Genomic DNA, 23,622 nt, shown 5'->3' on the forward strand with positions numbered 1-23,622 from the left:
GGAAGGAGGAGCAGCGTCGTCCTGGCACTCGGAGGTCACCCAGCTCCACTTCCATCGCTGCCCTCCGACTGCGGATGCGCTGGTGCTGCAGACGGAGGCTGCACACGGCCGGGGAGACGCGAGTACAAAGCCTCTGCACGAGCCTTCAGAAGCTGCAGAAGCCGAATTATTGCTCTGTCTCCCGTGGATGCTAATACGGCTGCCATGGCAGTGGTGTCTCTGTTCCCTGCGCTACCTGCTGGCGTTCCCACCTCTCTGCCAGGCAGAGGAGCGCTGCTATCGCCGTTCTAATGAGACGTGAAGAGGTGGAGTGACCTGCCTGGCGGAGCAGCGCGGGAGCAGCTCAGGAGGAGTTTGTCCCATGTCCCAAGGCTTCCCTCGGCCGAGCATCCCTTCATCCCTGGAGCCGCTGCCGGCGCTGTGGTTCAGTGGCAGCCCCGGGGCTGCAGGAGAGACCAGCCTGGCAGGAAGAACACCCAGCTCGGCCGCTTCCTTCCCGTGGGGTACGGGCAAAACCATCCTTCTCCGAGCCCTGGAGATGCCCTGGGTGGCTACATGGACCTGGGAAAATGCTCTTGATGGAGATCTGGCCCAGAGAGCTCGTCTGGTGCCCAGCACTGAAACCCAGGGCTCTGCCGGCATCTCTGGCACGGGCTGATCCTGCAGCACTGACGGGACAAGGGAAGTGGGACACTGCCCAGAGAACTTGGCCACAGGAGACCCAGCTCATCTGCAGATCCCCGCAGCCCCGCGCTCTCCGGGAGGATGTCTCAGCTCTGGAGAAGGGGTTGGGCACCGATCTGGAGCCCACCTGCCCCGGAGTGCAAAGCAGCTGCCTGGGCCAGGGGACGCTGAGCTCTGCGGGCTCACTCACAGGCTAAAAATGGCATCAGAAAGCCACCAGCTGTCCCCAGAGCACATACCTGGACAACAGCTGGAAAGGCTTCACCGCCCAGCACTTCCTGCACCGCCCCTGAACACACCAGTCCAGGCTCGGGGGGTCAGTCCCGGCTGCAGCAGGGACCCCCTGGACCAGCACCCACCAGCCGTGGTGCCAGCAGCCAGCGGCACGGCCTCTGCAGCTGCAGCTCCCGGCACTGAGAACGTCCTTCCAGAATACAAATTCCTGCCTTTAAGTGCATTCCCAACGCCATCGAGCAGCCTGCTCCCCCCACTTTATCTCCATGCGCTTTAGACAACGCTGGCTATCAGGGGAATTTGAGAACCAGCGAGTGTCTTCCTCCCCCTCGTGCCTCAGTTTCCCCACCACCAGACAAGCCCAGACCACACGGAGCATCTCTGCAAACACGCGAGGCAGGCTCTGCCCGCGGCACTGGTTAGGACCGGAGCAGCGTTGTTAGCAGGGACAGGAATAGACCCACTAATTATCTGTGGCCTCTGGATGCCACCATGCTATTAAGTAATTACAATAATTATCATTTGTAAAGAAGACAACCTCAGCCCGAAGGAGCTTCTGCGACGAAATCCACCGAGCGTGCCGGAAGGACGAACGCTCCCTGCGGAGAGGGGAACACGGGGAAGGGCCGGAGGTGCCAGCCTCAGCCCGGCTTTGCCCGAGGGTCCCCCCGCGCTGCTCCCGGAGCCGCTCCTCGGGCAGCACCGCCGGGAGGGAGCGCAGCCGGAGGTCCCCGCGTCCCCCGCCGCCGCGGCTGTGCCGAGGGGCTCCTTCCCGTAACCCCGGGAGGGGCCGAGTGTGGACATCACCCGAGCTGCCGCCGGCGCTGAGCACGCCGTGCTCCTCCGAGCGAGCGGCAGACACCGATGTCCCCGTATGTCCCCGCGCTGGCACAGCCCGGGCCCGGTGGTTACTCATACGTGTCCACCTCGTGCTCCCGACACGAAACCGGCTCCGCGGAGACCTCGGCCCCTCTCCCGCAGCCGCAGCTCCGGCGGGGTTTTGTGTGCGTTCCCGCGGGGAGGATGAGCACCGGAGCACCCCGGGGAGGCACCGGAGCACCCCGGGAGCTGCGCATCCCCATTCCGCGGGACTGCCTGGGGCTCGCTCCCGCATCCTGGAGCTCCGCCGGAGGACACAAGGCCTTGGGCGCCGGGAGCTGCCGGGAGCAACGTGGGCTGAATCCCTCCGGCCCCGGCCGGCGTCACAGCGGCGCGCGGTACCGAAAGTGACATCCCTGGATCTGCGTGTGCGTGTGTCACCCGGCACAGCCCCGGCTGACGGACGCGTTCCGAGCCAGGGGGAGCGGAGACGAGCCCGCCTGGCCGCTCCCCGGAGAGGCTCCAGCACGCAGCGACCCAGCGAGCGGCGGGGCCACGGGGGCCGGGGGGACGGACAGGGCGAGGCTGCGGCACCGCGGCGCGACGTGGGGGTCTTCGGCCCCTCTAACACAGCAGCTCCCGCCACGGACGCATCTCCACGGGCTACACGCCCTGTCACCGTTCCAGCGCGGCTGCGTCCCCCTGAGACCCCCGCCACGGCCACCTCGGTGCGGGGCGCCCAGCGCAGGGGGCTCGGTGCGCGGTGCTCGGCGCTCGGTACCTGATACAGGATGCTCGGTACCACCGTCCCCGTGCCTCCAGCACTTCCCCGGGCAGCTCCGGTTCGCCGGGAGCAAAGGAGGGGAGGACAGGGAGATGCCGCTACCCCCGGGGATCCGGGACACCGAGGATCCCCCTCGCCAGCCCAGCTCGGCTCCGAGCCCCGGCCCCGCCGGCCCCCGCGCATCCCGCGGGCCGAGGGTCCCCGCACCGCTCCCGCGTCCCCGGGGGTCCCCGCACCGCCGCGCAGTCCCGGTTTCGGGGGTCCCCGCACCGTGTCGCCGCTCCCGGCCCCGAGGTTCCCACGCCCCGGCCGCGGGGCCGCCCGGGGTCCCGGTACCGGCCGGCGCCGCAGGGCCGATGTCCGCAGCACCCGGTCCGGCCGCCTCCCCGCTCCCCGGCCGAGCCTCCTCCGCATCCCGCCCGGTACCTGGTGCTCGGCGGCGGCGGCGGCGGCGCGGGTCCGGCAGCGGCGGGCGCGGGGCTCGGCGGGGCGGGGCGGGGCGCGCGCGCTCGCCGGTACCGGGGCGGAGCGGCGGGGGCGGAGCGGGGCGGGAGGCGGAGCCCCGCCATGGGGAGCGCGCCCGGGAGCCGAGCCCCGGAGCCCCGGAGGAGCCGCGGTCCCGGCACCGGGAGGGCGCTGCCCGGGCGGTTCGGTGGCTTCGCGCCCCGGTCCCGCCCGGCCCCCGGCGCGCCGGTGCTCGGCGGGGCCGCGGCACCGCACGGATTCCCGAAGGAGCGGGAGGTGCTGGGGTTTGATCCGTTCGCTTCGCCCGAGGGAATCCCCTGCAAACCCCTCGTAGCCAGGGCTGGCCGTGGGCGCACGTTGCTTCCCCCGCTGCAGCGCTCGGGTCCCGAGGAGCTCCCGGGGCTGCTGATGCGAAGCGGGAGCCCTTGGCCACCGGCAGCGCTCACATCCCTCCCCCAACAGTCCAAGGTCTGGCCGGGGGCTGTCATGGGGCTCCGTCTCCGCCGGAATCCGGGAGGAAGCTCCGGCAGTGCCGGGGCTGGGAGGTTGCCCGGGTTGGGCAGTGGTGGCCAGCGCCCGGTGCTGCCCTCACGGGACTCACGGCACGGCAGTGTCTGGGCGTGGGTTGGCACCTGAAGCCACTCACAAAACTCCATCAGTGACAGCGGGGCACGGCGGGGCCATCCCTCCTCCTGAGCATGCCAGGCGATGCTCTTACCCCAGAAACAGCTGCGCTCTCCCGCAGTTTCCAGCCTCGGGGGTGTCTCTGGGACAGCTCTCTGGGCAGCGTCCCGCTCGTGCACACTCCACTTGTCTTGCCACAAAGCCGGGAGCCTCCTGGAGTGGAGCTGAGGGATCAGTTCGGGACCCTTCACTGGAGGCACCACAGAAGGAACCTGCTTTGCCATTTTCAAAATACCCTCAACATGCACAGGTGGCCTTAAATTATCTCAAAAATGACAGAGGTGCTTCAGCACCGCGCTGTAATTACACCTGCATCCCCCTGGCATCATGGTGGGTGCAGGAGCCAGGGATGCACAGTCTGGGAACTGGATATGAAGGGGCCAGGAGAGGTCTGGGGAACTGGGGAAGAAGGGACCAGGGAAGGCGGGGCTGGGCAGAACCCGAGGCAGTTTGGAGCTCTGAGTTACGAACCGAGGGGAGGAACAAGGACAGTGTCCTGTTCCGCGGTGCAGCTGCAGGGCCTGAGCAGCTCCTCTCCCCCAGAGCCACTACGTGGCCTGCATGGCCGCCATCCTGAGCCAGATGGACAAGGACCACTACAGCACCTACATCCAGGCGTTCCCCTCCCGGCCTGAGCTGATGGTGAGTGCTGCCCCACGGCAATCAGCGCCTCCCCCACAGCATCCCCCGGAGGGCGCTGCGGTCCGGCGCAGCTCCTGACATCTTTCCCTCCTTTACAGGACTTCCTCATGGAGACTTTTATCCTTTTCAAGGACCTGATTGGGAAGACAGTGTATCCCGGGGACTGGGTGGTGATGAACATGGTGCAGAACCGGTGAGGGCCCGGCCAGGGACCCGCAGGGGGAGGCTGGGGTGGCTGTGGGGATGCCCGGGGGCAGGGGACACTGGAGGAGGACTCTGGACAGCGTTTGGCGGCGCTGAAGCGGGCACAAAGGGCCTCGCCCCCTCTGTGTGACGATGGTGGGCACCCCGGGCTGGGCAGCGGGCACGCCGGTGCTGCCCTCGCTCAGCGCTCACTCGCCCCAGGGAGTTCCTGCGCGCCATCAACCAGTTTGGCGCGACCTTAACCGAGATGTTCCTGAGCAACAGCAACTTCGAGCTGCAGGTGGGTGGGCTCTGCCTCAGTCCTGCTTCAGGACAGGTCCCAGCCCACTGTGCCACCCAGCCTGGCGCTCATCCCTGTGCTTCCCCGGCAGCTTTGGAACAACTATTTCCACCTGGCCGTGGCTTTCCTCACCCAGGACTCCCTGCAGCTGGAGAACTTCTCCCCGGCCAAACGCAACAGTATTCTGGCCAAGTGAGTCCCCTCCCCTCCCTGCCAGCGGCGCCTCGGGTCCCCGCCCCGGGCTGCGAGGTCCGGGATTTTGGGATGAGCCGGCTGGGCTGCAGAGCGATGCTGACCGATCTCTGTCCCGGCAGGTACGGGGACATGAGAGCCACGATCGGAGCGTCCATTCGGGACATGTGGTACAGCCTCGGTGAGCCACGGCGTGCAGCGATGTGCGATTTTCGGGTCTCTGTGGGCTGACGTCCAGCAGCACCGTCCCCAGAGTGGGTGTGGGAACCTGCGTGGGTGCGGATCTGCCCGCTCAGCCCTCCCTGTCCTCCCAAGGCCAGCGCAAGATCGAGTTTATCCCGGGCATGGTGGGTCCCATCCTGGAGATGACGCTGGTGCCGGAGCCGGAGCTGCGCAAATCCACCATCCCCATTTTCTTCGACATGATGCTCTGCGAGCACCGGCTCACCGGCAGCTTCAGCCGGGTGAGGGCCGAGGCTGCTCCCGGGGGAGCAGGATGGGGTGGGATGTTGTGGGAACCACCCGCACCAAGGCGGGGGCACGGCCTGGGAGCGGGGACGGGAACCGTCTCTCTTTAAGATGGTGTCTGGAGGGGAGCTCCTCCGAGCTCAGCCCGTCTTCACCCCCTCTCTGCAGTTCGAGGATGAGATCCTGCACAGGCTGGACAGCGAGGTGGAGGGCGGCCGGGGAGACGAGCAGTACATGCAGCTTTTCAAGAGCATGTGAGTGTGCGGTGACATCCCTGCCGCCTCCTCCCCGCGGCGTGACCCTTCGCTGTCGCCGTTCCCGGCCATCCCGCTCCTCCTCACGCTCTGCCCTGGCCCGGAGTGTGCCGAGGGAAAGGGACCGGCGGGGAGGAAAACTCCCTGCACCTGCCTGCCCTAGGCTGTGCTCCTGTCCTCGGTGATGCCCCTGCCCTGGGAATTACCCTATGCCTTGATATCCCTGCCCTGGGTGATGCCTCTGCCTCAGGTATCTCTGCCCCAGGAATTACCCCTGCCCTGGGTGATGCCACTGCCCCAGGTGTTATCTCTGCCCCAGGAACTACCCCTGCCCTGGGCAATGCCTCTGCCCCAGGTGTTATCTCTGCCCCAGGAACTACCCCTGCCCTGGGTGATGCCACTGCCCCAGGTGTTATCTCTGCCCCAGGAACTACCCCTGCCCTGGGTGATGCCCCTGCTCTGCCCAGGCTTTGTCCCTGCCCTTTGGCGCTGAGCAGGGCAGCGGTGGCAGCACTGCAGAGCTGGCTGTGCACTGGTACCCGTGGCCCCCCTCTCTTCCCCAGCCTGCTGAGCTGCTGCCAGAGCCACCCCGAGCTGGCCAAGCCCGGAGAGGACTTTGTGAGGCTGGTGAGCGAACTCCTGGAGCGGCTCCTGGACTACCGGGCTGTCATGAATGACGAGAACAAGACCTACAGCATGAGCTGCACCGTCAACCTCCTGGTGAGCTCCTGTGCCCTGCTCTGGCTCCCTGAGGCTGGCAGGGCTCATCCACACGTCCTCAGCTCCCCGGGGCAACCAGAGCTTGTTCTCATGCTTCCCCAGCTCCCCCAGGCTTGTCCCTGCATCTGCCCAAGTCCCCACGGTGCCCCTGGCACAGCAGAGAGGGGGTGCAGGTGGTGCCAGAGCTGGCACCCCTTGGCAGTCACTGTGCAGGGCCATGGCCAACCTTGTCCCTGTGCGGGGACAGTCCTGGCAGCACCATGGCCCGGAGGGTGGCAATGTGGGGGGCTGTGGCTTGTGCCACCCCTTGGGCCACTCGAACAGCCTCGTCTGCCTTTCCGCAGAACTTCTACAAGGAGATCGACCGCCAGGCCATGTACATCAGGTGAGCACAGCCCCGGGAACAGCGGCAGCATCTGGGGCGGGGAGTCCCGAGCATTCCCGGTGGGATGGGGTTGGTGTTGTGCCCTGAGGGGCAGAGTGATGACGCTCTTTGCCCGAACTGTGCCAACCGTTGTGCCCCACACGGCTCCCGTCACCCCCAGGTACCTGTACAAGCTGAAGGATCTGCACATCAGCTACGAGAACTACACGGAGGGAGCCTACACGCTGCTGCTGCACGCCCGGCTGCTCAAGGTGGGCACGGGGCACTCAGGGGGTGCTGTGAGGAGGAGCGCAGCTCTGTGGGCTTGGTGCGACAGGTCCCTGCTCCCTTGTGCAGTGGTCAGAGGAGTCGAACGCAGCCCCCGTGCCGGGCCCGCACGGCCTCCACCTGCACACTCAGCGCCAGCTGAAGGAGGCTCTGTACAACCAGATCATCGAATACTTCGACCAGGGCAAGGTGAATGTGGCCCCCTGCCCCTACAGACCCTGCAGCCTCTGAAACCCCGCGACTGGAGGGAGCTGGGCTGGCCTAGGGCAAGCCTGGCCTCCTTGCCACCACTGCCCTGTGTTCCAAGCTCCCAGACCCCATTCTCAGCATGGCCCCTCACTCCCCACTGCTGCAGAAGGGCTGGAACTGCCCTGCAGTGAGCTTGGGCTGGATGGTTCACTCCTGTCCTTCATCCCATCCCTGTCCCATTCCTATCCCTATCCCATCCCATCCTGTCTCATCACATCCCAGCCCAATCCTTGTACTGCCAGGGGCCGGCAGCTCAGACATCTCAGGACAAAAGTTTGATGGGGTGGGCTGGGGGGCTGGAGCCAAGTCCTTCTGCTGCCCACTGGACCACCAGTCCCCACAGGAGAGCCCTCTGCCGCTCCTCACAGAGGGCAGGGGTGCAGGTGCCCTCACAGGCAGGGTGATTCCTGCTGCCCCCTTCCCCACTTCACCCTGCACCGGGGGCCCCTGTCCTGGCCCCTCTCTTCTCCAGATGTGGGAGGAGGCCATCCACATCTGCAAGGAGCTGGCGGAGCAGTACGAGAGCCACGTGTTCGACTACGAAATGCTGAGTGACATCCTGGTGGGTGCTGCTGGCAGGGCAGGGTGGTGGGGATGAGCTGGGGGAGTCTGCAGGGCCCCATCCTGTCCTCATCCACCCACTTCTCCTCTGCAGCAACGAGAAGCCAAGTTCTATGAGAAGATCCTGAAGGTGCTGCGGCCCAGCCCGGATTACTTCGCCGTGGGCTACTACGGGCAGGGCTTCCCCACCTTCCTCCGGGTAAGCAGAACCAGGAGCAGCCCCGCAGCTGCCACCCCAAAGAAACACCCTCCTCACTGGTCTCCACCTGGACGTGGAGCTGTGGACCACAACTCTGGGTGTCATCATCCAGCCTGATGCTTACCCAGCGTCTGTCCCATCCACCTCTGTCCTGGGGACAAGGGCAGATGGTTTGCACAAGTCCAGCCACTCTCCCCCCATCCATCCACGCTGCTGCGCCCTCGTAGAAGCCACTGAATTTGTCAGGCAGGATTTGTCCTTAGTGACATCGCTTGGATGGCACCAATCCTGATTCTCCATGTGCCTTCTTCCTTTTTCCTCCAGTCCCTGGGTTTGGGGGGATATCATTTTCCTAGCAGGAGGTGTTTTCTGCTTGGCAGGGGGCTCAGCCTTATCAGCACCTGCACCCCGGTGCTCTGGGGCTTGCGGGCCCCGCTCTGTGGCACAGGGATGAGCTGTCACCTTCTCCCCCTGCAGAACAAGGTCTTCATCTACCGGGGCAAGGAGTACGAGCGGCGTGAGGACTTTGAGATGCAGCTGCTGAGCCCCTTCCCCAACGCCGAGAAGCTGAAGAGCACATCTCCCCCTGGCCAGGACATCACCGACTCCCCAGGGCAGTGTATCCTCTGTGCACAGGGCTGGGAGGGTGGCTTGGTCTCTTCCCACTCCCTCCATGTGGGAATTCCTTAAATGCCTCTCTGTGCCCCTGGGGTTCACCTCGCAGGGCTCTGGAGCCCCTCTCCCCAGCAGCCCTGTCCTCCAGTGTGTGCTGGTGGCTCCTTCACTCCCACAGACATCCAGTGCTTCACCGTGCAGCCCGCAGAGGAGGCCAAGGTGCGGCTCAAGGGCCGCAGCATCCCGGAGCAGATCACCAAGTGAGTGTCCAGCGCAGGGAGCCCCTGCTCCGCTCCCTGTGCGTGCGTGGGTGGGACACAGTGAGGCTTCTCTCCCACTTCTGCCCCTTCTCTCCCCACAGCTTCTACAAAGCCAACCACGTCCAGCGGTTCAGCTACTCACGGCCTTTCAAGAGGGGCCCGAACGACCCCGACAATGAATTTGCAGTGAGTGCTGGGAGGAGCTGCCAGGACCCCCAGCTGGAGGGACAGGAGAGCTGGGGGGCCCTGGGATGGGGAAGGTGGTGGTCCTGTGCCCATGGAGGTGGGATCCCCCCATGCCATGGGGCAGCCCAGGGGTGATGAGAGAAGGGTGGGGAGTGACTGCTGCTCTTCCCACAGAACATGTGGATTGAGCGGACGACCTTCAGGACAGCCTATCCCCTGCCCGGCATCCTGCGCTGGTTCGTCGTGACCTCCACCGAAACGGTGAGGAGGGGGCAGCAGGGCCCTCCCAGGATCCCGGTGGACACAGCCCCCAGCCCTGCCAGGAGCTCAGGCTGGGGCATGGGGAGCGTGTCCTGCCTGTGCCATGCTCCGAGGGCAGCAGGGACAGCGTGTGGGGTGCAGCAGAGGCGCTGGAGGAGGCTCAGCAGCTGCTGCCACGGCTCTGTTGCGTGGGCTTTGTTCCTCTGTCAGGGCCGGGTGCTCGGCCAGCATCCAGGGAGTCTCAGGAGCCAGGGCAGTGGAGATGTGATGTGCCCTGGCTGGGCTGTCACAGGATGCTGCAGGCACAAGGACGTATGGCTGCATGAGTGCTGCACGTGTATCTGCAGCGGTGCTCAGGCTGTGCACCCCACTGTGGCACAGCTGCACCCCCAAAGTGACACCAGTGCTTGCCCAGGTGTCCTGCAGCCTCGCTGCCCATGGGATTGTCCCTGTGCTGGGAGCAGGGACCAGCACATCCCCATGAGCTCTCAGGGGGTGCCAGGGGTCTGAGGCGCTCCGTGGGGTGAGATGTGCAGCCCCAAGGGTCCCTCCTGAGGGACCAGGCCAGGGTGACAGGTGGGTGTACCTGGCTGTGCCTGTGAGTTCTGACCCTTCCCTGTGCACAGATCATCATCTCCCCCCTGGAGAACGCCATCGAGACCATGATGAAAACCAACGAGAAAATCATGAGTGAGATCAACCGGCACCAGAACGACCCCAGCCTGCCCGTCAACCCTCTCTCCATGCTGCTCAATGGCATCGTGGACCCCGCCGTCATGGGTGGTTTTGCCAAGTATGAGAAGGTGAGGGCACGCAAGGGCCAGCTGGGCACAGCCAGGGCAAACACTGGCACCACTCTGCCCTGCCCAGCCTGCGTGGAGCTGAGCCAGCCCGGCAGTGGGATTGAGGAGGGTCGTTGCAGGCTTTTTTCCAGGAGGCCTACATGCAGGAGCACCCTGAGGATGCAGGGAACATCGAGAAGCTGAAGGACCTGATCGCCTGGCAGGTACCAGGTGCAGCCTCCCCGTGGCAGGGACAGCTGTTCCCCGCTGTCCCTCCCCATCCCAGGGAGCCCCACGAGTCCCCGTTGTCCCCCAGATCCCGCTGCTGGCAGAGGGCATCCGGATCCACGGGCAGAAGGTGACGGAGGACCTGCGGCCCTTCCACGAGCGCATGGAGCAGTGCTTCGAGCAGCTGCGGGCCAAGGTGGAGAGTCAGTACGGCGTGCGTGAGATGGTGAGTGCCGTGCTGGGGGGCATGGGGCAGGGCCTGGCACCATGGGGGTGACACTGGGCAAGCCAAAGCAGGGATGGAGCAGCTGGCTGAGGCCATGGCTGGAGCAGGAATGGGGTGAGGAGCACTGGGCATAGGGGACCTCAGGGTTCCTGCCTGCCCCTGGAGAGAGGACAGTGCTCCTGGGGAGGGTGGCACTGGCACAGAAGCAGGACTGGTCAGAGAGGGCACTGATGGCCCTGGCTGAGCCCAGGGAAGGATTGGGGACGCTCTGCCCTCTCACCCCTCCTGGCTGTCTCTCAGATGTTCTTTGAGGACCGGAGGAGTGGCCGACCCCGGTCCATAGCCTGGGTACCTGACTGGGACCGGCTGAGCCACACTGGAGCCAGGCAAGTGCTGCAGTGGGGAGTGCTGGTCGATCCCTCTCAGCCCCCTCAGCCCTCCCTGCTGAGCTTCCTCACTCTGAACCGGGCACTTTTCTCCCACCTCCCCAGTCCTCTGCCTTTCCCCCTGCCCTTTATACCAAGTGCATCTCAGGGGTCTGTCCTGCCAGGCCACCACGGTGGCCCTGTCCAGGCCCCCAGGCTCAGCTGGACACTGCTGTCACCTGAGCCATCCACTCTTGTCCCCCAAACCTCCCCTGCTGAGCTCTGCTGTAGATGGTGCCTGGCTGAATGCAGCCATGGCATAGCCCCGCTCCTCCTTCCCCTGCTGCCCCTCACCTGTCCCAGTCACCCCACAGCACGGAGATACCCCCGACTCCAAAGCCTGCCCCCCGTCCCTCTGAGAGCGAGGACCACAGGAATGAGCACAGGGAGAACCGTGCCAGCTTCATCTTCGGGCCCCGGCGGCAGGACCCGCGCCAGTCCATCTCGGAGCTGCCAGAGCCCAAGGTGATGCTCAGCACAGCCCTGGTGCCTCCCTGGGGCCCCGCTTGCACTCCCCTGGGGGTCCTGCTGCACCCAGAGCCCCTGGCTCTGCCCCCAGCCCGGATGGGACCCCTCAAGGGGCTGGTGGCAGCCCCTGCTGCAGGGAGGGCAGGAGCTGGAGGTGGCTGCCATCCAGCCTGGCTCTCCGAGGTGCTGAGCCTTCCTTCTGTGCCCCAGGACGAGAAGTGGAGACTCTCCTGCAACATGAGCGAGAGCAGCCCGAGCGCTGACGGGAAACAGCCCCCACCAAGCCGAGCTGCTGCGGGTGCTCAGCCCAGCGCTGCAGGTACAACCTGCCAGGCCACCTTCCCGAGAGTCCCGAGAGCCCCACGAGCAGGGCTGTGCCCTCCCACAGGTCCCCTCACGCCCCTGTGGTGGCACAGAGTGGGAGCACAAGGCACGGCCCCCGCTGAACACTCCCTGAGGGGCTGCAGCCACTGATCCTGGACCTTGTGCCACTGGCTCTTGGTACCAAGAGCTGTTCCTGGTGGGAGCCAGCCCCCTGCTCCCGGCTGGGCTCACATCCCATAGCACCTCTGTCCTCTCTGCCCAGCACTGCCACACTTCTGTGGGCAGGAGCGCTGGCCCCGCAGCCCTGGGGACCCTGATGTGCCCTATGCAGCCCCAGGCTGGCTGAGCCTCCATCCCACCTCTCCTGCCTGCACAGGCTCGTCCCTGTCTCCCACCGGCTTTGGTGGCCGCGTGAGAAGCGCCAGCAAGCTCCCACCGCTGCCCCGCAAGTTCAGCCTCGCGGTGTATGAGACATTCCTGGAGCAGAGTGACGCTGCAGCTGCAGGGAAGGTACGGGAGGGGAGGCACTGGAGGGGAGGCACTGCCTGGCCCTGGCCCCCAGTCCCACCACCCCTCTCATCCCTCTCTGCTTGCAGGCGTCCACATCCCCAACAGTGGACAGGAACAGAAGCCTCAAGTCACCGCCACTGCCTCCACCCAAGTCCAAGCGACTGTCACAGCTCTGACCTGATGCTACCTGCAGCTGCAGTGTCTGCAGGGGCCACCCCTGCCCTGAGCGCCCCTGTGCCCAGCCAACTGCTGGAGCCACAGCTCTGCTTGATTCTCACCTGCTGGAGCACCTCTTGCACCACTGACACCCAGAGCACCCCACATGGCCACAGGACTCCCCGTGTGCATGGGGCACTGCCACACAGTGTACTGCCAGCTCTGGCTATTGCCACCCTCCAGGTGTCCCCTGGGGCTGGGACGCACCTGGCCCTGGATGCTTCCTGTGCCACTGGAGCCATGCTGAGCTCCCACACATGCAGCCCCTCCCAGCCGTGAGGACACCCCTCCCTCCCTCCACCCGGGCTGCCCATGGACTGTGCCAGTGGCAGGGAGCCAGAGACTTCCCCAGTGGCATTTCTGCGTGATTCCTGCTCTCCATTTGTGGGACAGCTCCCATCCCTTGGCTGCCCACTCCATCCTGCGGCACCAGGACACATTCCTGGCCTGAACTGCACATCCAGGTGCGCACACAGGCCCCGGCAGCCTCACGCTCTGGCAGTGCCACCTCTCCTGCCCACACCTGCCACCGGCACCAGGCAGGTGTCACGCCCTAACCAGCCATGCCACGCTCAGCTCCCGCCTCTGCACTGCAGCCATGGCTAATAAAGGACAAACGCATCAGCCGGGCACCTGCGTGGGGCTGAGCAGCCATGGGAGCCCCGGCACCCAGCCCTGCTTGCCCACGGCCCACCCAGGGGCCCATCCCCAGCTGGCACCACCCCAAAGCACAGGGGCTCGCCCTCCTGCCACAGGGAAGGGCCCCAGGGAGCCCAGTGGTCACTTCCCAAGGCAGGCTGTGCTGGCTGGACACAGGGAGGGGACTCATTGCTCAGATCCTGAGCTGGCACAGGGCTCTTTATTCAGGTGGGCTCAGTCATATTTACAGTCTGTTACAGGGGGACCTGGACCCGTAACCAGGGCTGGGAAGGGCAGGGGCTGCCTGCAACTGGGAGCTGCCATCAGCAGCAGGTTCTGGTCTACGGGGGACACTGGGATCAGCTCCCGAGGCGATGGCTGAGGGAGAAACACGGGGAGAAGGCTCCTCATGCCACGAACACGGGGCCTGGGAGCGGTCAGGCCGCGCTGCTGCTGGGCTCTCCCCGCATTGCCAATGGAGCAGCGGGTGCTGCCTGCCCAGTTCCTCACAGAGGGTTGGCCGAGGAGGCTGCCAGGCGCTTCCCAATGTAGATCCTGGATTGGAGAGAGTGACTGTGAGGCACTGGTACGGGGTGCTGGGCAAGCCAGGAGCAAGGGGAGATGGCAGCAGACCACTGCAGCTGCCGGGAACAGTGGTGCATGACAGCACACGAGGGATGAGCAGCCCAAATGCAGAAGTGTCTTCCCCCAGCCCCACGGTGAGACCCACAGACACTCACCCCAGCCCCAGCGTCAGCAGGTGGCTGAGCAGAAGCGAGGGGATGAAGAGAAGCAGCAGCTCCGAACTGAAAAGTCTCTTCTTCCTCCCCACTGCTCCTCCCTGCAGGCTCCACAGCACTGGCTGGGGGGAGCACACAAAGGCAAATTCCCTGGGGAAAGTTCATGGTTAACAGGGACACGGGGACAGCGGGATGGAGGTCAGCAGGACGTGCTTGTGGGGGACACAGGACTTACTTTGGAGACAGGTACCGAGGGCAGCGGGTACAGGCCCAGCCCAGGGACGCTGTCAGGCGTCGCTGCCTCCACTTGGCTTCCTCTGGCATATCCCACTGGAAGGAGACACAGGGCAGGTCAGAGCAGGGCCTGGGGGCACAGCAGGGTGTGGTGGGAACAGCTCCCTCACCTGCCGGGGGTGGGGGCAGCCTGGCTGGGGCTGGCTGTGGGCAGGCAGCACCTCGCTCTCCTCTGGCCGATCACTCCCATGGCTGGCTCCGTCATCATCCCAGGCTGGGGAGCCCAGCACGAGCACAGTCCTGCAAACAGGAACCCTCAGTCACCGAGCCCAGCCTGTGGCCCCAGCGCCAGCCGCGGCTCAGCAGGGCTCTGGAGCCCGGCTCCCCCTCGGGACTCACCCGTCACTGCTCTCTGTCTCCAGCTGGGCCTCCAGCAGCATCCGCTCCACGTCGGCGTGGCAGGAGAACGGTGAAGGCGCCAGCTCGGGTTCGGGGCAGCCTGGGCCACACCGCAGCTCCACCCAGGAGCCTGGAGGGGCTGTCAGCCCCTGTGCTGCCCCGGGCCCACCCCTGCACCCCATCCCTGCCCAGAGCCCACCCCGCACCACTCCCTGCAGACCGCAGGAGCACCAAGTGCAGTCCCCGACCCGCGATGTCCCGTGCACCCCAGGGTTACTGTCCCGGGACCCGCACCTGCCTCTACTCCTGCCCCCGCGGTTCTCATCAGCCTCCCCTGATGGCCCCACTGACCCGACCCCCGGTGCACACCAGCCTGCCCGGGATCCCTATGCGCCCTGGCCACCAGTGCACGTCAGCCCCCCAGAAACCCCGTCTGGGTTCCCCACTGACCCACAGAGCACATCAGCCACCCGGGACTCCCGGTGACCCAGAGCCCCACGTGTGCACGTCAACCCCTTGGCTCCTCCACCGCTCCGAACCCCGCGGTGCCCCAGCCCGCCCTTATTGTCCCAAACCCCTGGGTGCCCCGGCCCGCCCGGGTCCCCCGTTGCCCCGATCCCACCCCGGTGCCCCGGTTCCCCCCGCACCGTCGTCACCGGCTCCCGCCATGGCCCCGCGGGTGCTCCGCGCGCAGCCCCCGCCGCTGACAGTCACGTGACGCCCGCGAGCCCCCATGTAAATAAAACCACCGGCACCGGGCGCCGCTCTCTTAAAGGGGCGCTGGCTCCTCCCGCTGGGGCCCGCGAGCCGCAGCTCGCCCGGCCGCGGGGGCGGCGGCCCCGCCGCGTTGCCTCTTTAAGCGGCGCCTACGTGCGGCGCGCGAGCAGGCGTCGGCCGCCGCGCGTGCAGACCCGCACGGAGCCGGCCCGGCCCCGCCCTCCCCGCTGGCCCCGCCCATTTGACCCCGCCCCTCTGCCCCCGGTGCCCGCACAGCCCGAGCCGCGCCGGACGCTGCCGCCGTTTATTTCCGCCGCCAGGGGGCGCCCCCGCCCCGCCCGTCCCGTTCGCGCGGGGCCCGCGCGCTCCCGGTGCCACCGGCCCGGCCCGGGGCTCCGGTCAGGGGTTGAAACCGGCCCGGCCCGGCCCGGCCCGGGGATCCGGTCAGGGGTTGACACCGGCCCAGCCCGGCCCGGGGATCCGGTCAGGGGTTGACACCGGCCCGGCCCGGTCAGGGGCTGCCGCCGGCCCTTGCCGCGCCGTGCTTCTCAGCGAACCGCCTGTGGGAGAGAGCGCCCTCAGACACGGCGGGGCTGCGACCACCCCAGGGGCCTCCCGTGAACCCACCCGGGGATCGCCGGTCTGGCCAGGAAACAGCCCCGAGGGACTGGGGCCCGGGGACACTGGACACTGCAGCATCCCAGGCCTGGGCTCTGGTTAGACCTGTTTCATTCCAAGCTTGCCTGGAGCCCAGGGAAAGAGGTGAAGGCAGCAGGAGCTGCTCTGGGAGGGCCATTGGAACAAACCCGACGGAGCATGGACCAAGCCAGGGCTGCCCATGGCAGCTCACTGTCCCCCAGGACCACCCACGGGAGTCCCCGTGCCCCAGCAGTTCCAAGCTACGCTTCCCAGTCAGAGTTATCCAACAGGATGGTTCCCCCAGTGCCCAACAAGCCCAGGCACGCTGAACTTCCCCTCAAACACATCCTCAGTTTTCTGTATCTTCCTAAACCAAGCCCACACACCAGAACTGGCCTCTTATCCCAGGATTTGCCTCACAAAAACCCTGCACAGAGACCAAACTGTGCCCTGACACCGAGGAGGATTAACAGCATTGTCCCTGGTGCCGAACAGGAATGTCCTGCCCACACCGAGGGTGCCACGGTGCCAGTGGGCCCTCAGGGAAGCCCAGTTCCACAGGGGCTTCCAGAAATCAGCCAGAAATGAGTTACCCTGGAGAACCCAGTGCCTGGGGCACCTCGGGACTGCAGGGGCCGGGATCTGGGGGTTTGGGCAGGAGGAGATTTTGTGTGGCCCTGGCAGAGGGAGGTGTGGGGGGCTCTCACCTCCTGGCATAGTCGTACAAGGCTCGCTTCCTCTCCTGCAAGGACAGGTGACGCTCCACGGGGGATTTTGCAAACTGCTTTGTAGCCGGCTAGAAGAGAAAGCACAGGAGCCGTCAGGAGACAGATGAAGCCTCCTCGGTGGCTCTGGAAGGACCTGGCATGCCAGGCTGGTGCTCGAACACGAGCCAGCAGAGCAGGGAGACACAAGCCCGAAGTACCTTGGAAGAAGGCGCAGCCACAGAGCCCTGGATGCCAGAAGCAGCTGCAGCCTGGGAGGTAGACGGGGCAGGCAGGTCTCCAGCCTCTTTACTCTCAGGGAAGAAGGGAACTCTCCCCTCCAGCAAGTTGGCAATGGTGGTGTCCACACAGTTGGTTTGGACTGTGGGGACAAAGGGACCCGTTAGAGATCAGGACACTCCATCCTGGCTGCCAGTGTGTTCCAGTGCAGTAGGGACGAGGTTTCTTCTTTCAGACCACAGAAGCTGCCCCCAGCCCCAGCTCACCCAGGTCTGTCCTGATGACCTCCAAGGGCACGTGAGGCAGCACCTCCTTGACCTGCTGTGCCATGGCCACGACCCGCACGTCCTCGGGAGCAGCCCCAGGCAGGCTGGGGGTCACCCTGGGCCGGGCTGCCGGGCGCTGGCTCGAGGCTGCGGGAGAAAGGACGGTGGGAACAGCGTGAGGGACTAAAAGTGAGCAGTCTGCCCCTGAGAGCAGAGAGAGGACCCCTCCCAAAAGCCTGGGCTGAGGTTCCGTAGCCAGGACCCTCACCTGGGGCAAAGGGCAGCCGTGCCGTGTGCCTCAGCCTCTTCATGTGCTCGGTCCTGTCAGCAGCGGTGATCCGTGTGGATACCACACCCAGCTCCATGGCCAACAGCTGTGGAACATGGAGGAGTCACACATAAAAACACACAACACGCACAGCCTGGGTGGCCCCTCCACGCTGGGGAGCATGTCAGGGGTACATGGAGCAAGAGGGCTGGGAATTGGTTTCTCCAGGGCCTCTGGGAGGCATTTCAGTGCTGCAGAGTGCACGAGAAGGACCAGGAACAGCGATATCATCCGGTCAAAACAGGGTGACAAGGAGACGCGAGACGTCTGGAGCTGTGAAGTACCCAGGACGTACGGGCAGGGTGGAGAAACAACTGCTTTGTTTGATTTGTGGCATTATAAAAAGGGGGTGAAAGGTTTGAACTCTATGAGAAGAGCCCTGACAACTGCAGAAAGGCTCAACGTGGGGTGGCAAATAAGCCATGAAACAACAGCTCCTGCAAGGGGCAATAAATACGTACCAGCACTCCCATCACACAAACACATCCAGAAACACCCTCTGCAACTCTGCCTGCACCCAGCTCTCCTCTGTGTCCACCCCGAAGCGCAGCAGCCCTACAATTCCCTTTCCCACAGCACTTTCCTACCTCCTGAACTCGGAGCGCAAAGTCCTCACTCCGCTCGTCCGCTCGTCTGGGGACAGACGGCATCCACCTGAGTGGGGACAACAGCTCGTGGAGCCAGCCCTGCCAGGAGCAGCCCTTGCCAGGAGCAGCCCCTGGGGACACCCTGCCAGGGGCAGCCATGCCATCCCCACCTCCATGCTCCCTCTCAGCCCACGCCTTTCCCCACAGGAGCACCAAACCCCAACACCCACTCCCAAATCCAGGACGTGGCAGAGGACAGAACTGGCTCACTGGAGCTCCGTTAGCCCTCAAGCGTAACATGAGGGATCTGCAGCTCCCAGAAAGGCCTTAATGAGGATCTGTGGCCATTTACGTGGAAGTAGAAAACGGGTCACCCAGAATTCAGGCAGATGGAACCAGGGAAAGGCTTTCCTTTGGTGAAATACACCAAGTCCTACATTTGATTCCCAGTCCCTTCCGTTGCTCTCATTACTCAGCCAGCCTGAGCTCAGCCAGGCTGTGGGCAGGGGTCTGGACCAGCCCTGCACCACCCCGCTCCCGAGGGATTGTAGGGACAGACAGAGACACTGGGGGCCAGCACAGCTGGGCTGAGCAGCTCAGCTTCAAAAATACACTTGGAAACTTGAACTGAACACCTGGAGAGGCTGAGATTCTCTCCTTCTCCAGCAGGAACCAGGAGCCCTCTCCACATCAGAAGCTGGTGCAGGAGCTGGACACGGCCAGGCCCAGATGGTGCCGAGCCCAGCCCTGCTGAGGCACCCAGGGAGGGAACTGTCACTGCCATGGTGACACCATGGCCCTGCCCACCCTCAACCCTGCCCCAAACGGAAGAGAGAGACGTAGTACCTTACTTGATAAACGGTGAAGGGAACGAAGAAGGTCCAGAGCAGCTCCGTGACCCAGGAGGAGTCAGCCACGCTCTGGGGGAGAGAGCAGAGTGAGATCCCAGCCGTGGAACAGGAGCTGGTCCAGGTTCCACTGGGGAGGGAGGTGGGCAGAGCACTCCTGAGCTGTGGCTGGAGGATTGGGAGAGTGGGAACAGCAAAGCCAGTGCAAGCAGGGCAAGCTCCAGGGCAGTTTCACCCTCGTTGGTCATCACCAGTTTTCACTGCTTTTCACTGCTCCCAGTGAAAACTTTCTCCCCCACTAAGACAGCAGCAAGACTTTCTCTCGGTATCCCCACATTCCCTACTACTCTGTGCCTTCAGAAAGCACCAAAAACGCCTGCAAACCTACCAAAGCTTCCTCAGAACCATGAACAATCCTCCCTCATTCTGCTGGCAACAGCCTCTCTGTGGTGTCCCAACTCCTGTAAGCTCTCCCAGGGAGCAGCACAAGAGGAAACAGCCTCAGGTTGTGCCAGAGGAGGTTGATGTTGGATATTGGGACTCCTTGAAATTCCTCCTTGAAAGGGTTGTCCAGCTCTGGCACAGCTGCCCAGGGCAGGGGGATGTCCCAGTCTCTAAGGGATTTAACAAGCTCTGTGGATGTGGCACTTGGGGACATAGTCAATGGTGGCCTTGTCAGTGCCTGGGGAATGAGCCCACAGGCTCCGAGGGATTTTCCAACCCAAGCAATTCTGTGATTCTCAGACAGGCTCATGCCTGGTTTATCCCACAGCCTGGGAAGAGGAGCTGTAAGTGAGAAAAGCCCTGAAAACCCAGCCACGAGGGGAACTGAGAAGCCTCATCTGGATAAACAGAACCTCAGAACCCCAAACCCAAATGCCTCGAGTGATGCCCACAGCCAGATTTCAGCCACACTGCCTGTGCCACAGAATGACACCTTCCTGCAACATTCCATGCAACTGGAGCTGGAGAAAATTCTTTCTTAACCCCAAATTTGGTGTTTGGCCCAACCCAGGGCCTAATACACATTACACAATTACATAAGAAAACTTCCCATAAAACACCAATTGAACCATTCAAAATATGACATCTCCAAGTCTTCCAGTTTCTGATGGTTTAAAATCACCCCAGAAATCCACCAGGATTTATTCAGCCAATGTGCAGGAAGCACAAAGCCCTGCTCAGACTCTGGAGGTAAAATTTGAGCCAAGAAATGACTGTAACCAGCACCTCCACACAGACCTGCTGTTCTCCCCGACATGCACGAGGGAAGGGATGCACAGACACACAACTTGTTACAGCTCAGAATTTCTCAGATGAGCCAAACCCACAAAAGCCTTAAGATATTCCTTATAAACTGTCCAGAACAGAAAAGCTCTCCCACTTCTCTCGAGAAGTCGTTCAAAATGCAACTTATCCTCATTGCTAGAAAACTGCACCCTCACCCACACTTGTGGCCTCAGCACCCCTGGCCTGGCAGGGGTTAACAAAGATCTGCCAAATATTCCTGCAGCTCCCATCCTTGCAAACATCCAGGTGACTCCTCACCCTGCCAGGGGTCACCAGATCATAAATAATAAATATCAAAAGTAAGAAATTCAACAAAGCCCCGCTGAGAGCTGTTTCCCTGCCAGGCCTTCGGCAGCGCTGCCGTTGCCCTTGTGAACTTTATCCCTTGTGTGGGGCTGCTCTTGCACCACGTCCTGTGCCTGTGTCACCAAAGTGCACGATCTCTGGCACAAGTACTGACTGCAGCTGGTCTTTCACAGCAGGGAACTCACCAAGAGGAAAGCAGGCTGCAGTGGCCATGGAAGCCAGAGGCACAGTGACAGCTAGCTGGGCCACCAAACATCTGGTCAGTGTAATCAGGAGAGTCCTGACTGGCCAAATTCCTGGGAAAGGCACTGGGAACAGTGTCAGCCCTGAGCAGCTGGTTCCAGGGTGCCAGGACACGAGGCCAGGCCACAGCACAGGCTCCAAAGAAGCAGCAGAAAGAAAAGCTGTACCCACCCCACACCCTGTCCCTGTGCCCACCACTCACCACAGCCACCAACGGCCTCCGGACCTGCAGGGCAACGGGCTGGACCTCATCCAGGATGGAGAAGGGCCAGGAGCTGGAAGGGGGAATTCTGCAGTGAATAATCCCAGAGTGATCCCACCTCAAACCACTTTGTCACCACACGCCAGAGCCATTCCCAGCCCCCCTGCCGCAGGAATTCCCGCTGTGGGAATTCCCACTCCCGCACCTGAAGCGGAGCAGCCCGGCCCTGCCGTTGGTGGCCGCCTCCTCTGGGAACAGCAGCAGCGGTGGGTTCCCTTGGTGGGCTGAGTATTCCTTCAGGGAATCCACCAGCTCCGCACGGCTGCCTGTCACTCCCAGCTCCATGAATCCCCGGGACCAGCAGATGAACCCTGGGGCACCGCTCAGGGCAGGCTGCAGGGAGAACAGGAGTGAGGAGGGAACGCCGCCCTGCCCACCCTTCCAGGCCCTCCTGCCCCTCCAGGCCCACGTTCCCAGGTGACAGAGGTGACAAAGTTCCTGCTCATTAGCAAAACCCACCCTGGGACTGAGGGTGACCTGTGCTGACAGAACTGGTGGCTGAGAATGTGTTACTGCCAGGCCTCAGCCTCTGCTCCAGCCCAAATTCCACAGGAAATGGATTCCAAATCATCCGGTCAGACTGTGCCCTGCCTGCCAGACACATGTACTCCCAGCTGCCCACACCCCCAGCGGTCCCTGCCACGCTTGGCAGGACACACACTGCTCCCAGGAGTCCTCCCCCTCCAGGCCAGGGGTAAATCAATGGCTGTGCAGGACACAGGAGCCTCCCGGATCTGCTGACTCAGGAACTCCACACACAAAGAATTTTACAGGAGAGCAGGGACAGCCCTGAACTACCCAAGCATCACTGACATGCAGCTCCCAAAACTGCCCACCCAGTACTGGGGGAAACCCCACAACCAGCCCTGCCCCACAATCAGCCCTGCCCCCTTATCCAAAAGGGCCGGAGAAGGAAGCAGCTGCTGGGATCTGTCCACTCTTCCACCAAAATCAACCCCCACTGTAACAACTCCAGCTGCTCCTCACCCTGTTCCACTTTCTCGTGCAGAGCCCACGAGTGACACTGAGCCACAGAAAACGCCTCAAGGTTAACACCCTGAGCTAATAAATCAGATCTGGATTTATTTCCAGGATCTGAAAGAGCTTAGAGAGAAGCTGGAGAGGGAATGTGCGCCAGAAACTGGAGCGACAGGACAAGGATTAATGGGTATAACTGAAAGAGGAGAAATTTAGGCTAGATATTAAGAAGAAATTTTTGGGTGAGAGTTGCTGTGGCTGGCCCTGGATCCCTGGAAGCGTCCAAGGCCAGGCTAGATGGGGCTTGGAGCCACTTGGGCTGGCAGAAGCTGTCCCTGCCCATGTCAGAGGGTGGCACTGAGCGGGCTTTAAGCTGCCTTCTGCTGTGACCACGGCAACACCAAATGGGGCAGAGCTGCCCGTGGCCCGCCCTCGGGGAGGAGCCCCAGCCGCGCCCTCACCGTGTTGCAGGAGGTGAGCAGGCTGATGATGTTGTGGTCGAAGGGGGTGACGTGGTTGGCAATGAAAACCCTGGCGCCGGCCCCGCGCAGCCGAGGGTCGCTCTGACGCACCAGCAACCCCAGCACGGAGCACATCACGCGGACAATGAACCTGCCAGGGGAACAAGGATCTTCCTCAAGTCCTGCCGTCAGAACCACTAGGTTCTAGGTGCTAGGTGACACGTCCAACAGGCAAGGACCCAGGAATTCCGGCGGCTGGACAAACGACACCGGCACCAAATGGCAATGACACGTCCGGAGCAGGAATCGGTGTGGGGCTGGGACTGGGATAAGGGCAGCAAGTGCCCACAGAACTCCTGAGCAGCACACCAGGCTGATCCACGTGCTTCAGACCAGTCCCTGAGCCACTCCAGAGGCGGCTTGGCAGCGGAAGCACCGCCAAGGCTCCTGAAAGCAAGGAGTCCCGAAGGCACAGCTCCCCACAGATCCTTCCCTGAGCCAAGCCCGCACGGTTCGGGACACCCAGGGGCCGGGGCTGCCCTGCACCCCACACCCACCGCGGGCAGCACTCCCCCGAGGGCACGCACCGGCGCACGACGCTGTCGGGCAGGGCGCAGCTGACCAGGAACACGTGGACGCCGATGAAGACGCGCAAGACGAGCAGGCAGAGCCCCACGGGGGCGTAGAGCAGCAAGGCCAGCAGCAGGAACCCATCGGTGGGGAATCTACAAGAGCAGAAAGCGGTCGGGGCCGCCTGAGCGTGGCAGGGACGATCCCCAGGACTCGCCCTGCGACCGTCGCTCGGCGTGGTGTTCCCCGCCAAGTCTCCCTACCCACTTCGGGCACAGCCCGAACGCTCCCCGGTCCCCCCACGGGTCACCCCGACCTTCCCCACGGGGCTTTGGTGAGACACGCCCGCTCTCCGCTGGCCCCGCGACCCCCGCCCAGGGTTCCCGCAGTTCTCCCGCGGCTCCCCCGGGAGTCCCCCCCGCGCGGGTCCCGGGCGGGCGCTCACCGGTGCGAGTCGAAGAGCCGCTCGGGGCCCGGGGCCGCGGGCGGCTCCATCCCCGCCGTGCCGGCGCCTCACGGCCACCCCGCACCCGCCGCCATCTTGCCCGCGGCCGCGCGCCCGGCCCGCGCGGGGCACGC

At 64.0% G+C, this 23,622-nt stretch overlaps 3 protein-coding genes across 4 annotated transcripts in view; 1 reads left to right on the top strand and 2 right to left on the bottom strand.

Annotated features, from left to right (window-relative positions):
• The window catches only part of LOC120752684 (dedicator of cytokinesis protein 2-like), a 46,213-nt gene extending 33,013 nt beyond the window's left edge, over positions 1 to 13,200 (top strand). The window contains exons 29-53 of the mRNA XM_040064129.1: positions 4,214 to 4,312; positions 4,411 to 4,505; positions 4,718 to 4,796; positions 4,888 to 4,988; positions 5,111 to 5,169; positions 5,304 to 5,452; positions 5,625 to 5,710; positions 6,274 to 6,430; positions 6,775 to 6,815; positions 6,976 to 7,066; positions 7,152 to 7,271; positions 7,804 to 7,893; positions 7,987 to 8,091; positions 8,569 to 8,710; positions 8,885 to 8,966; positions 9,068 to 9,152; positions 9,327 to 9,413; positions 10,040 to 10,216; positions 10,336 to 10,419; positions 10,512 to 10,649; positions 10,950 to 11,035; positions 11,389 to 11,539; positions 11,753 to 11,861; positions 12,243 to 12,376; positions 12,463 to 13,200. Of these exons, the coding sequence (XP_039920063.1) occupies positions 4,214 to 4,312; positions 4,411 to 4,505; positions 4,718 to 4,796; positions 4,888 to 4,988; positions 5,111 to 5,169; positions 5,304 to 5,452; positions 5,625 to 5,710; positions 6,274 to 6,430; positions 6,775 to 6,815; positions 6,976 to 7,066; positions 7,152 to 7,271; positions 7,804 to 7,893; positions 7,987 to 8,091; positions 8,569 to 8,710; positions 8,885 to 8,966; positions 9,068 to 9,152; positions 9,327 to 9,413; positions 10,040 to 10,216; positions 10,336 to 10,419; positions 10,512 to 10,649; positions 10,950 to 11,035; positions 11,389 to 11,539; positions 11,753 to 11,861; positions 12,243 to 12,376; positions 12,463 to 12,552 (2,637 nt within the window). The 3' untranslated portion in view covers positions 12,553 to 13,200. The remainder of the gene's footprint in view (positions 1 to 4,213; positions 4,313 to 4,410; positions 4,506 to 4,717; positions 4,797 to 4,887; positions 4,989 to 5,110; positions 5,170 to 5,303; positions 5,453 to 5,624; positions 5,711 to 6,273; positions 6,431 to 6,774; positions 6,816 to 6,975; positions 7,067 to 7,151; positions 7,272 to 7,803; positions 7,894 to 7,986; positions 8,092 to 8,568; positions 8,711 to 8,884; positions 8,967 to 9,067; positions 9,153 to 9,326; positions 9,414 to 10,039; positions 10,217 to 10,335; positions 10,420 to 10,511; positions 10,650 to 10,949; positions 11,036 to 11,388; positions 11,540 to 11,752; positions 11,862 to 12,242; positions 12,377 to 12,462) is intronic.
• Positions 13,201 to 13,424: 224 nt separating this feature from the next.
• Positions 13,425 to 15,415, bottom strand: LOC120753062 (BCL2/adenovirus E1B 19 kDa protein-interacting protein 3-like). 2 transcript variants are annotated; one of them, XM_040064970.2, is made up of 6 exons: positions 15,252 to 15,415; positions 14,605 to 14,734; positions 14,376 to 14,505; positions 14,207 to 14,301; positions 13,972 to 14,093; positions 13,425 to 13,786 (listed from the first exon to the last, which is right to left on the bottom strand). In XM_040064970.2, the coding sequence occupies exons 1-5, from the start codon at positions 15,337 to 15,339 to the stop codon at positions 13,985 to 13,987; spliced, it is 552 nt and encodes a 183-aa protein (XP_039920904.1). In that variant the 5' UTR covers positions 15,340 to 15,415; the 3' UTR covers positions 13,425 to 13,786; positions 13,972 to 13,984. The 2 variants fall into 2 exon arrangements, with proteins under 2 accessions (XP_039920904.1, XP_039920903.1); XM_040064969.2 differs by having other exon boundaries at positions 13,972 to 14,121; positions 15,252 to 15,414.
• A 312-nt stretch (positions 15,416 to 15,727) lies between these two features.
• Positions 15,728 to 23,592, bottom strand: AUP1 (AUP1 lipid droplet regulating VLDL assembly factor). Its single transcript, XM_040064576.2, has 12 exons — positions 23,489 to 23,592; positions 23,061 to 23,198; positions 22,474 to 22,624; positions 21,180 to 21,367; positions 20,975 to 21,047; positions 18,932 to 19,005; positions 18,086 to 18,152; positions 17,439 to 17,544; positions 17,171 to 17,317; positions 16,886 to 17,046; positions 16,668 to 16,756; positions 15,728 to 15,881 (listed from the first exon to the last, which is right to left on the bottom strand). Exons 1-12 carry the CDS (start codon positions 23,536 to 23,538, stop codon positions 15,833 to 15,835), a joined length of 1,293 nt encoding a protein of 430 aa, XP_039920510.1. The 5' UTR covers positions 23,539 to 23,592; the 3' UTR covers positions 15,728 to 15,832.
• Positions 23,593 to 23,622: the final 30 nt, after the last annotated feature.

Source organism: Hirundo rustica, chromosome 5 (genome assembly GCF_015227805.2).
Source record: "Hirundo rustica isolate bHirRus1 chromosome 5, bHirRus1.pri.v3, whole genome shotgun sequence".
NCBI classification, from domain to species: Eukaryota; Metazoa; Chordata; class Aves; order Passeriformes; family Hirundinidae; genus Hirundo; species Hirundo rustica.

Excerpts from the sequence above, each read along its gene's own strand:
- LOC120753062 (XM_040064969.2), bottom strand. The coding sequence starts at position 15,339 with ATGGGGGCTCGCGGGCGTCACGTGACTGTCAGCGGCGGGGGCTGCGCG. Across the intron at positions 14,735-15,251 it reads GGCGGGAGCCGGTGACGACG|GCTCCTGGGTGGAGCTGCGG; the intron begins GTGCGGGGGGAA and ends CAGCCCCTCCAG. Across the intron at positions 13,787-13,971 it reads CTGCTGACGCTGGGGCTGGG|GATCTACATTGGGAAGCGCC; the intron begins GTGAGTGTCTGT and ends TCTCCAATCCAG.
- AUP1 (XM_040064576.2), bottom strand. The coding sequence starts at position 23,538 with ATGGAGCCGCCCGCGGCCCCGGGCCCCGAGCGGCTCTTCGACTCGCAC. Across the intron at positions 21,048-21,179 it reads GCCGGGCTGCTCCGCTTCAG|CTCCTGGCCCTTCTCCATCC; the intron begins GTGCGGGAGTGG and ends TCCCCCTTCCAG. Across the intron at positions 17,545-18,085 it reads TTGCGCTCCGAGTTCAGGAG|CTGTTGGCCATGGAGCTGGG; the intron begins GTAGGAAAGTGC and ends CATGTTCCACAG.